General features: G+C 36.4%; 1 protein-coding gene across 1 annotated transcript; it reads right to left on the minus strand.

Moving 5' to 3' along the window:
- Positions 1-10,085: 10,085 nt before the first annotated feature.
- On the minus strand, positions 10,086-12,789 carry LOC107491244 (probable indole-3-acetic acid-amido synthetase GH3.1). Its single transcript, XM_016112047.3, has 3 exons — positions 12,283-12,789; positions 11,906-12,007; positions 10,086-11,693 (listed from the first exon to the last, which is right to left on the minus strand). The coding sequence occupies exons 1-3, from the start codon at positions 12,600-12,602 to the stop codon at positions 10,322-10,324; spliced, it is 1,794 nt and encodes a 597-aa protein (XP_015967533.1). The 5' UTR covers positions 12,603-12,789; the 3' UTR covers positions 10,086-10,321.
- Positions 12,790-13,062: the final 273 nt, after the last annotated feature.

The following is a 13,062-nucleotide window of genomic DNA, read 5'->3' on the forward strand; positions in this document are numbered from 1 at the left end:
GGGCGACGACGCAGTCACCTTCTCCACTTACGCTTCTCCACGGCAACGACGTATGCGATCCTCGTTCTCCGCTGAACCACCACCGGCGAAAAACCCATCTCCCTTCTCTTCGCCTTGTCCTTCTTTCTCTTTTTTTCTTGTCTCGCCTCTTCCTCTTCACGAACTAGAGATGCAGAACTATAGCAACCTCTGTTTTGCTGGCGAGCTCTGAGCAACACGGCAACCACCCCTCTGCTGCTCTATTGCTTTAGCAACATTACACGCAGCTGCAACCTCCTAACTCCAACCTTCTTATTTCTCTGTTCTTTTATTTCTAGGTTTTTGAAAATATCTCATTTTTCTGTTCTCTGATTTAATTCATTACAGTTTAATTAGATTTGAATTTTTATTTAGTGAATTATTTTGCTGTTCTCTGATTCGCTATTTTCTGAATAAAACTAAGTTGTTGTTCTTTGAAACTGTTTTAACTCATTGATTTTTAGACAACAAGATGCATGTTTTTGTAGCATGAAACAAACTCATTGATTTTTAGACAACAAGATGCATGATTCACCCACCTGGGTTGATAAGTTAGAGGAGGACTTGGGGTCCGATGAGGAGCCTTTTTCCGAGGAATTTGGACAACTTATCAGGGAGCTGTTCGGAGACCATTCCGGAGTTTGACATAGCTGATCTTCTACTCTTTTTGTTTATCTATAGTATTACTTTGCCTCACTTTTGTAATATTTTAGAGGGGTAGGACCCGTGTGAGTGTTGGGACTGTCTTTCTAATTTTTTCTACGTACATATATCTCGATGTAGTACTCAATATTTTGATCTTTAGCATGTATCTCCAAAACTTATCTTATGTTTATATCTGTATATATATCTTCCGTTATCATGTATCTATCTGTGATGTTGCTTTAAGTATTAACTTTGCGGAAAAACTAGATGAATTTTATGAAAGTAGTTTAATTACGCTAATCCGACAAAGGCTTATATTGACATTTCATAATGTCTGAGTCTAGAGCCAATTAAGTCCATACGACAAGTAACACCAAAACGTTTGGAATTAATCATGATGTGTTAAAAGTTGGGTTGTTACACAAGGCATCTGTATGCATGGCCATGAAGTGTTCCAAAACCTCATTTCTTCGTGAATTCTCCACTTTGCATGCTTTTTCTTCACATCTTAATCCAATATTTGCCTTCTAAGTCTGAAATTACTTAACAAACACATCAAGGTATCGAATGGAATTAGAGTAAATTAAATTTAGCAATTTAAGAGTCTAAAGACCATGTTTTTACTCTTAAACACAATTTAGGAGGAATTCGTAAAATCATGCTAATTCAGTGAATAAATGTAAGATAATAAGTTGATAAAATCCACACACTTCAATATAAGATACAACATAAAATTGTGGTTTATCAATCTCCCCACACTTAAACAATAGCATGTCTTCATGCTAAACCCAAGAAAGACAGAAAAGGTGTATTAACATTTATTCAATGCAAACTATCTAAATGCAACCTATCTACCTTTATGCTACTATTCTAACTAATACTATCTATCTATCTATATGTATCTACTTAGTCAAAGTAAATCAAGTTCCAAGAAAACATATTTGCCCAATCAAGGGCTAAAGTAATTATAACCAAATCAAATTCACAATTGAATTAAGTCATATAAAAGAATCGATAAACTTGAAAGATAAGAGATGATCAAAGGTGAAAACATGAAATTGAGCAACTGAATCCCTCACCGGATGTGTATGCACTCTAGTCACTCAAGTGTTTAGGGTTGATCCACTCAAGTCTCCTCTAATCATGCTTTCTAAAGTTTTGTTCTTCATTTAATAATCAACAAATATTCAATTCACATATGCAAGTATATGGTTAAGGGTAAGGACAAGGATATATATGGTTAAGCGAGCTAGAATTTGAATCTTTGATTAACCTAACCTCTCACTAGACACATATACGACCTATACAAATATAATATCAAGCCTAGATACCCAAAATCTCATTTTTTTTCACATACTCATGCATTAAATTCATTTCAATTCACCTCACATGTGCATTGATTATAATTGGACTTTACATTGGGGTATTTTTATACCCTTTTTATTGCTATCTGTTCCTTTTTCTTTTCTTTTCTTCTTTTTCTCTTTTATTTTATGAAATATATATATATATATACAATCAATGAATATGGTCACAAATTGATGCATAAGTATGTTGATAAATCCAAATTTTGTGGTTTATCTTATGTTGAATTTAAGAAATTTTATCAACTTTTCTCACATTTATTCAATGAAATAGCATGGTTTTGTGAATTTCTCCTAATTTGTGCTTGAGAGTGAAAACATGCTTTTTAGGCCCAAAAATTGATAAATTTAATTCACTTTAATTCCATTCGATGCCTTGATATGTTTGTTAAGTGATTTCAGGATTAGAAGGCAAAGATTGAGTTGAAGGAATGAAGAAAAAGCATGCAAAAATGGAGAATTCATGAAGAAATGAGGATTTGCTGAACTAAAGGCCACGCGCACACGTCACCCACGTGTACGCGTGAAAAGGAGATTTGCCAGCGACGCGCGTGACTGACCAGAGAATCATCAAGCGACGCGCACGCATCATTCACGCGCACGCGTGATGTTGGTCACATGACTCACTTAAAGGCAAAACGCTGGGGCAATTTCTGAGCTCAAGGAGGCCCAAATCCAACTCATTTCTGATACTTTTGAACCCAAGGATTGCAAGAAAATGGGGGGAGAGGAATCATAGTGTAGTTTTCATCATGTTGTAGGTAGAATTCTAGAGAGAGAAGCTCTCCATTCTCTCTAGAATTTAGGGTAGTTTAGGTTAATTTTTCTTAGATTCAACTTTTAATTCTTGTTTTGATTTAGTTTTTCCTTTTAATTTCTTGTTATTACATCTTTGCTCTTCTAGTTTTACTTGTCATTTCCTTTATTTTATTGCTTTTATGCCAGAGATTGTCGGATTGAGCAAGCAATGACTATCTTGTAAATCTTAGTCAGGCGATTAGAAAAGATGGTTGTTTATTAAGAAGCATAAACAAAATACCAGATTTGTGTAAAAGCAATGATGGATAATTATTTAAGTCTTCGGAGATGCGTATTCTTTCTAGATTAAATTTTCGTACTGTTTTCTTCAACAACGAATGATTCATTCAATGGCAGCCGTAATTGACTAACTCATGTAGCATCCTCATCAAGTTAGTCTCTTCTACACCATAGCAATCCACTATATCTGAGCAGCTCATGTAACATCCTCATCAAGTTAACTCATGGCTTCCCACTATAGTCGAAGGTGAAGACCTAAGCAATCCACTCCCCTTCGCGATCCTACTCAAAATGTCACAGACAAGGTCGGATCTTCCAGATCAGGGAACGCTGCTTCTCATACTCTAGCCTTAACGCCACAGAAACCTCAGCAACCCACAGTTAACGGGATTATATGTCACAAATCCAAAGTCGTCCAGGCACGCTCTTGGAATTCGCAGTGCGTTCTCTAGCTTGTGGTCCAATGCTATCCGAGCAGGACTCATACGGAACCATATAGAACAAGGATGATTGTCATAGGTCACTAATAATTTATGAGATGAAGAACGAAAATGCACAAGAGAATGGAATCAAATGTGTATTGAAATAGAACAGTAATATTATTAATCCATGAGAATCAACAGAGCTCCTAACCCCAACTTAGGACATTTAGTTACTCATGCTCTACAGAAAGTAAAGCGTGAAAAGATAAAGATGAGGCAGAAGATCCTAAACATGGGTGATCTTCTCCTTTTAATACTAATCTAATAACTAAGAAGTACAAAAAGTATAACAAACTAGACTAGAGGTGCGAAAATCCATCCTTGGGCCCACTTTGGTTAAGTACTTGGACTGAGCTTGGCGTTCAACTTTGAGGAATGGGCGTTAAACACCCATTGGGGGTGATTGGCGCTGCCTTGTGTCTTGGTGGGTATTGAACGCCCCAAAGGGTGTGGTTCTTGAGTGTTCAACGCTGGCTTGTCTCCTTGGGGCATTGAACGCCAGCCAGGGGGTAGCTCCTTGGCATTCAACACCCAATATAGGCAAACTCCTTCGAAGAAAAGTGTATACCATTATATATTTCTGAAAATCTTTGGAAGTTTGCTTTCCAAATCCGTAGAGAACACTTCATTTGAACGATTGTAGCTCCAGAAATTCTCATTTGAGTGCACAGAGGTCAGATTCTAACAGCATCTGCTAGCTTTCATTGCCTCTGAATCAGACTTTGTCAAAGCTCCTCAATTTCAACTAGAAATTACCTGAAATCACCATAAAACACAACAACTCAAAGTAGAATCCAAAAATGAGAATTTAGCACTAAAACCTACGAAAACATAATGACGTTTAAACAAAACATAACTAAAACAATATGAAAATGACGCCAAAAAGCGTATAAAATATATGCTCATCAGTTTTCACCAAACTTATTTCCTATACTAGACAACATGCAAATATTTACTACAATAAAACTATAAGCAAGCCAAGATATCTATATATAAGCAAACTAAAGCAAAATGCAATGTCATGAAATACTAACAAATATTCACAAAAAACATAACTACTAAAAACTAGAAAATATTACAAAGTATTTTGGAAAGAGAAATTTACACCCCAAAATTGCAGATCTTCCCCCATACTTAAACATTGCACGGTCCTTCGTGCATGCACATAATTCGGGAGATAAGAATTTACGAAGCTCTGCCCTCAGCTGGTGGACACTGAGGCTCAGGTTGCTGTAGAAAACAAATAAACAAGAATTGAGGAAGAGTTCATAAAAGTGTGGTATGATAAAAGACAATATGTGTTTTCTAAATGTGCGCACTATCTAGAACACATACACTGGCCAGGTAAAATGGTATCCACACAATCAAAAGAAATAGCATGTGTTCCTCAATTAAGTAGCCTAGGTTGCGAGTCAAGAATAAGCAAAAGTTAAGGCACAAACAAACTTAGGTAACTATAACTCAAGTGAATTGAATATTTGAGATATTGGATATTGAAATTGTGCAAGTGAAAGCGCAAAATTAATATAAAATATCACATCAAATAATAACCAATTCAATGATAAAACAGAAACTCCTTATTCATCATAAAACATAATGAAATAGCCACATGGTAAAGGTATACTTGTTGCAAAAAGTGACAAGCTTGATAAGAATCAAGTCAAGTCACTCAAACAAATGCAAGGCATTAACAAGAAACAAGTATCGGTCATGTGATTAATTTGATATGAAAGTCATGATGAACAAGTAATTTCAACTCAATTCACATAATTCAATATACACTCATAAATAATTTGTCCTAGGATGCAAACAAAACATGAATATTCCAACCTACTAGATACTAGTAAATTAAAGCAAAGTATAAGTGCATTGATGAAATCCAATCTTAAATGACATCAATGATCATCTAAGGTGCACCATTGATGATTAAGTTGCCAAACAAGGATATAGTCTAATGCATATGGTAGCTACAACATATGAATCAAACTCAAAGTTAATTTCGGCAATCAAACAAAGACTTAATGCTTAGTGCATATGTTCATAAAAAATTAAGCCAAGATTCAAGCAAGAAGCAACCCAATCAACATCAAGCAAACACTTGCAACTTATTTAATTAACAAGCAAATAAACCAAATCTAAAAGATGTATAATTAAGCTTGTGGTTCAGTACTATCCCGTCAAGGACTCGCAAGAATCCATGTAGAATAGGGATGACGGTCAACTTACACTCTCAATTCATTAGTATGAAGAATGAAGATACATCTTAGAATGGGATCAACTATAGATTGAAATAGAATAGTGATATTATTAATCCATAAGAATCAGTAGAGCTCCTAACCTTAACCTAGGAGGTTGGTGACTCATAGCTTACAGAAAAGTAATGAAAGGTTCGAATGGACAAAGATGAGGTAGGAGATCCTAAATATGGGTGATCTCCTGTATATACTAATCTAATAACTAAGGATTACAGAAATAGGATAAATTAGGTTGATAGTGCAAAAATCCACTTCTGGGGCCCACTTTATGAGTATTTGGGCTGAGCTAAAGGTGACTCCACGAGCTAAAACCCTCCTTAGGCATTGAACACCAGCTTTGGACTCCATTTTGGCCGTTGGACACCAGCTGCTCCCTTTTGGGCGTCCAACGCTAGGAAGAAAGTGAAGTACTAGCATTGAACGCCAGTTTTAGACCTTCATTTTCAGAGCAAAGTATGGATTATTAGCTAGAAAGCCCTGGATGTTAGCTTTTCATAGCCATTGAGAGAGCGCTATTTGGACTTCTGTAGCTCAAAAAATGCTCCTTTTTCGAGTGCACGGAGGTCAGAATCCGACAGCATCTGTAGTCATTTCTCTGTCTCTAACTCAGACTTTTCCAAAGCTACTCAATTTCAACCAGAAATTACCTGAAATTATCGTAAAACGCAACAACTAAAAGTAGAATACAAAAATATGAATTTTGCACTAAAATCTATGAAAATATAATAAAACTTAAACAAAACATAACAAAAACTATATGAAAATGGTGCCAAAAAGGGTATAAAATATCCGTTCACCAAGAACCTATAAGAGCACCACCATCACAAGAAGGAAAAATTATTTCTAAAACTTCTAAACATATAGAATAGGGGAAGGAATTGTCCTAAAATACTATTCAAACAAAAAGGCTAAATAGTGATTCTCTCTCTCTCAATGAAATTCCATATCAGAGGCTATTTCATGTATGAAGTTCAACACAAATGAAGTGCAATGAAAGAACAAAAAATGTACGAGGGATATGAAAACTGTAGAAGAAAAATAGAATTATATTACCTGAAAATCACACGAGATTTTGCATGAAGGTGTAAAGGAAGGGAAAAAGCTTTCGCCTCTTGGAGAAAGGAGAGAGTGTTTCAAAGGAAGACGAGAAGTTTTTTGGAAAGAAAAATGAAATAAAAATTTTTCAATAAAAGAAAGTTTTTAAATGACAAGTGATGTTGCATGAACAACAATTCAACCAATTCAATTGATTAAAGAATAAAAAAAAGTCTAAAAAAGAATATATTGGCAAAAAAAATTTACATACACATTCTTTTTTTTACATTTACAGAGAATTAAATCGAAATAACTGAAGAAAAAAAGAATTTTTTTTTTTTGCAAGTTAAATTTTTTTTGATTGATTGATGTAGAGAGAAGTTTTTATTAAAGTCCTTTGTGATTCGAAAATTGAGGGATAGTGACTACTCAAAAAGAAACCGAAAAGTTTCATCTAAGACTTTCAGTTTTTGGCATCTAAAAAGAAGGACCAAAATTAATTGGGCTTGATTCATTAAACTCAGCTTTTTTGACGAAGATCATTACGTCAAAAAAACTCGAGTTAGGGTACTATTATGGATAAGGTTTATTAGTCATTAATATAGAATATTCAATCATAAGACGTTACGAGTTCAATAAAGCTTAACGAAAAATGATTAAAATCATAAAAGATAATAACTCAAGACATTATCGAAACAAAGAATTGAATTCAGAAAACAACTATGTGATAATGTCTAAAAATATTATAAAAGAAAATGAAAATTGATGAAAGTAGGTCCACACTCATTGACTTAAGTATAAGAGGGTCTTTACAAGTTGTCCTCTCGACTTGGTACCAACGAGATAAGGACTTGGATCCTCATCAACCTTTGAGCTCAAAATCTCCATCTTAGATCCAAATAGTGCATAGTTAAATGATAAATCATTATTTTATAATTTATTTTGTATTAAATTGAGTGGATTTTATCAACTATTCTCCCACTTATTCATGTAAATTGCATGTTTTTAAGTTTTCTCCCTAATTTTGTGCTATGATTGAAAACATGATTTCTAGGCCTTAAAATCGCTAATTCTTAATCCTCTTTTATTACCATTCGATGACATGATATGTGTGTTAAGTGATTTCATGATTTATAGGGCAAGAATGACTCAGAGGATGGAAAAGAAGCGTGCAAAAGTGGATGGAACACAAGAAATTGAAGGTTTGAGAAGCTAGAACTGACGCGCGCGCGTGGCTGAAACGCACGCGTGATCACACCATCCTGCAACCAACGCGTACGCGTTACTGACACGTACGCGTGACCATGAATTCGTCCAAGCAACGTGTATGCATGGCTGACGCGTACGCGTGACAAGTGTCACGTGCTGCAATTAACAGAATTTGCTGGGACGATTTCTAAGCTGCTTTTGACCCAATTTCAGGTCCAAAAATAAAGACAAGAGGTTGGAGAGTGGAGATGGACATTCATTCACTTTTCATTCATTCACACTTTAAGTTTTAGATGCAGGTTTCTAGAGAGAAAGGCTCTCTCCCCCTCTCTAGATTTTAGGATTTTTAGTCTTATTTCTTCTTAGCTTCAAAATTTTATCTTGCTTTAATTTATTTTTTTTCTACCTTTTATTGTTCTAGTATCTTAGTTTATCTTCTCTTGTTGATTTCTCTATTTTCTCAATTTAGTTTATGAACTCTTCTTGTTAGATTCAATTTCCTTTTAATGCAATTTGAGGTATTTCATGTTTATTGCTTCTTTCTTTAATTTTTGGTTATTGATTCCTTGCATTTAATTATCTTAGATTTTACCATTTCTTGTTATTTTTCTATACTTTTATTTTTTGCCTTCCAAGTGTTTGATAAAATGCTTGGTTAGATTTTAAAATAGATTTTTGTGTTCTTGACTTAGATTGAGTAATTCGGAGACTCTTGAATTGTCAAAATTCTATTGTTGATTGATGATTAAAAGTTGCTAGTTGGCTTGAGCCTCACTAAATCTAGTCTTTGATTAGAACTTGTGAACTTATGTCGATTTTGCTCGTTTGACTTTCTTTCATTTGTCAGAGAATAACTAAGTGAAAGCGCTTTACACCTACCATCACAATTGATGATGATAATGAGGATAGGAATTCCAATTTTCAATTCTTGCTAGGACCTTTCTTAGTTGTTAGTTTATTTTTCTTGCAATTTATATTTTCTTGTTATCAAATCCAAAACCCAAAAATATACAAAACCATAACCAATAAGAAGTACACTTTCCTGCAATTCTTTTGAGAGACGACCCAATGTTTAAATACTTCGATTTTTTTATTGGGTTTGTACCTGTGACAAACAATTTAAACGTTGACCGATAATTGCTTGTTGATTTAGAATTATACTTGCAACGAAGTTATTTTGAGAAATTCTTTACCGACAAAAATCCTCCGTCATTAAACAAAAATAAGTGCAGATATACACAAGATATATATTATTGGTGGTATCAACAATTACATTTTGTCTTTCTACATGTAAAATTACATTCCAACATAGGTTGGCTTATATGGTGATTAGGGATTGTTCATTTTGTCTGATTTTGTTTGTTTGGCATAGACTTTGTAGGGGCTCTAGTTTGTCTTTTTAGTGGAGGAGTTATATCTTTTTGGTGTTGATGTTTAAAGATGTTGATGTTGGAGCCTTTTTGTGTTAGAGTCTTTAGTTTATATTTTGTTTGTATTTGGTTTTGAAGCTTTGTCCATCTCCTACTGATTAAGTGATCCGAGACCCTTAAATGGAGCTCAGATCCGTGATGGATTAGTTCTTAACCTGTCGAATTGGGAGATACCGTTTGGGTAAACAAAAAAAAAGTGATCCGAGACCTACTCTTATCTAAAAAAACATTTCCAACATAATTTATTTGAATATCACAAATCACAATACTCTATGGTTAACTTTTTAGACATTACTGACAAAAATTTCAAGAATCTTGTATTAGGAATGAGAATTGTATAAGATGCACTTAATAACTTAAAGGTATAATTCTTTGAAATGGTAATGGCTACTCGAGAAGTGGAATGGTAGTGAAAAGTTAGAGATTAGGAGTGAAATGAGGTAAAAGTTGTGATTGAGATTTGGAATTAGATTACGTTAGAAAGAATAATTTGAAAACTTTATATAGTCTTTAACGGAGTCAATGAAATTTAGTATTTTGAAGAAAGATCCAACCCATGCCGCATCTTTTGGCCATTTGAATTTCAGACAAGTCTGTTTGGTACAGTAGTAAAAAAGAACGAAAGTCACATGCTCTTAACAAGTTAATTCAACCAAAATACACAATTACCTGGCCAAGAGACGTTCCAGTACAACATCTCCCATTGAACTCTCACCAGGTCCTAGGTCTAAACTTACAACTTCAAAAGATTAAATTAAAAAATTAAATTAAATTAACAAAAATCTACATCTACATGATTAGACATTAGACTTAAACTCGGTAGGCCCAATTACAAATTCACTTAATCACCTTCTCCTTTGAGGAGACCAATGTGGCAAACGTTGGCTAAAATGCACGGACACAACCCTTGAGTCCAATAGCTCCATTATGGGGGTAAAATTAACACACCTTGGAACCTTATACTGATTAATAGACGCACCCCTTGAAATAGCATAATCCATAAGCTCCTCAAAAGTCCCACTCTTCACAACTCTTATCTCCAAAGGCCCAATTGAATGGTCAGCAACCCTGCATTGTCTATATACCGAGTTAAGTGATTCCTCCATCTCCAAGCAGCACCGATTCAGCACCTCGTGACTCGGCAAGTTCGCAGAGTCGTCCTTCGTCAGAAGCTCCCAATATATCACGTAGTGACCCGGTATAGTTTTTGTGTCCGCATAACTTGTGTACTCAACAACGCTTGTCTTGAACTCGGCCAAAAGTTTGGAGGCGTTTTCCACTGCACGCTGCAGTTCTGACTCGTCCGTCTTGTCCGAATCGATGCTTAACAGCACGTTCTTACGACGGACAAAGTGGAACTGCGGCGCAGAGTTGTGGAACCCAGTGACTCTGAGGATGTCACCGACACGGTAGCGGTTGAGGCCAGCATAGGTGGTGATCACAAGCTCATATTCCTTTCCCACTTCCACGTCAGCAAGGTCAACCAGTTTCGGCGGGGCCGAGCTGTCTACCCTGCTGGACTCGTGAGGAAGGAATTCAAAGTAGGCCATGTTTGGCATGATTGTGTAGGAAACCTCGGAGGGTTTGCACATGGGATTAAGGTTTAGCCCGAAGTAGCACTCCGAGGAAGCGTACATGGTGCATGCAAGTGGCAACCCACCACTGTAGTAGTTTAGTGTTGGAATGTATTGGGCCATTGCACCTGTTACAATAACATCCAAATATTTTGTGTTGGGCCAAATTCTTGTGATGATTCCCTCCCAATTTTCTTTGGAGCATTCTTGTTCAACAAATTCGGCCAGTTTCGGGTCGGGTTTCATCACCTGGCACATGTAATCTCGAATTGCAGGGTCGGTGACCCGGGAATTCAAGGATCCGGCAGAGATGTCATGGGCCAATTCTGGCCAATTGAGCTGGAGGAAACGGATTGCGCGGAGGAGGCCAGAGGCGAAGACAGCACCAAGTCGGAGGACGTGGTTGCGTTCGATGAGGCCGCAAAGCATTTGGGTGTACATGCTCTGGAATGAGTCCGGGCAGAGAATGGCTTCGTTGGGGCTGGTGTAAACGTTGTACGGGTCATAGGGTCGGGTCTTGAAATGGTCACTTTTGTAGTAACTTGTGAGAACCGGGCGAGCCAGTAACCCACTTGGTGTCCTTGTTTCGGATTTCACAAATAAAAAGTACAACCCCTTCCCCTTGTCCAAATCTGGCACATACCTGTTCAATAAGAGAATAAAAAAATTAATTTTCCAAAACTTGGTTAAGAGAGAGTTAAACTGAAATATTTTTAACTTTAATGATAGTTAAATTTGGCGGTTTGCTAAGATTCTACGACAATGCATAGCCACCGATTAGGGAGCAGCCAGGGGAAAAAAAAGGAAGAGAATACTAAATAATTGTTGTGGCAATTATTTCGAGGTAGCACTTACAGGTTCATAACTGGCATGAGGAGGCTGTATAGAAGTTGGCGACGATCCAGCTCTTCCTTAATTGTTGGCATCAGTTTCCTCTCACCAGCTGAAGTCCCTGAGCTGCAGATTCAGATTTCCAAATTGGCTTTAGTTTTATGTTTTAATAAATTCAAACAAATCGAAATAATTAAAGAAATAATTAAGCTTGTTCATTTGTGCGACTCAAATAATTGCAGTACGAACACTAATTTTTGGCTATCTTATGAATACGATTAAAAGGTTTGTGAAAATGCATTTAAAAGTTTCTCAATTCTTTCTTGAGGCAAAGTTTAATCACTTAAGAAGCTCAATAAGTCGCAAGAAGGAATAAGATATGCTGTGATTTAGCAACCAACCTGGTGAGGAATTCAGAGATGGGATGTGAAGACAAGATTGCAGAGCGGTCGCCATTGGCGATGCGCTGAATCTCGGGTTGAACATCCTCGTAGGTGATCACCGGAACCTTGGACTTGAAGGTTTTGCGGTCGGTGGCGCCGCCGAGCTTGAAGCGCTTGAGGTACTCTGTCTCGGCGTTGCGGCTCAGAATCTCTGCCAACACCCTCTCTTGGACGGCGTCGGCGTTTCGCGTCATCTCTTCGATGAACTGCAGCGCTTTCGCGTCCTTCTCGCACGCAGGGGGACCCAAAGGAGATGATAGAGCGGAATCCACAGCCATGATCGACCTTAATTTATATGAGAAAATTAAAGTGTGTTTGCTTTGAAGAGTGAAATAATAAAGTTAGTTGGAGAAAAGAAAGTGAGAGAAAATGTAGAGAGAGTATCTGCAGTTAGTTCTGCACAATTGAGTTGGAGATCTTTCTAATTTTTTTTTTCTCTCTGGGAATGAAATGAGAGCGTGTGTTGTGTTGTGACTTGTGGGAGAGGAAGTTACCATAGAGAGAGTTTATATAGAGAAGGGTTGGAGAATAGGGGATGCCATGTCATCAAAGTATGACCATAGAAAAGGGGCTGGTTTCTGTGTGGTTCTGTGTTAATATTCTAAGGATTGTTTATTAAAAATAAAAAATAAAAATTATCGAGTACTAGTTTTATCGAAAAAGAGAGTGAAATTATTATTTTTCTACAGGGCTGGTTTTGTGATGTGTGTGTTAGTATTCTAGAGGGATTTGACTACA

Source organism: Arachis duranensis, chromosome 5, assembly GCF_000817695.3.
Source record: "Arachis duranensis cultivar V14167 chromosome 5, aradu.V14167.gnm2.J7QH, whole genome shotgun sequence".
Classification (NCBI taxonomy): domain Eukaryota; kingdom Viridiplantae; phylum Streptophyta; class Magnoliopsida; order Fabales; family Fabaceae; genus Arachis; species Arachis duranensis.

Excerpts from the sequence above, each read along its gene's own strand:
- LOC107491244 (XM_016112047.3), bottom strand. The coding sequence starts at position 12,602 with ATGGCTGTGGATTCCGCTCTATCATCTCCTTTGGGTCCCCCTGCGTGC. Across the intron at positions 12,008-12,282 it reads ATCTCTGAATTCCTCACCAG|CTCAGGGACTTCAGCTGGTG; the intron begins GTTGGTTGCTAA and ends CTGAATCTGCAG. Across the intron at positions 11,694-11,905 it reads CTCATGCCAGTTATGAACCT|GTATGTGCCAGATTTGGACA; the intron begins GTAAGTGCTACC and ends CTTATTGAACAG.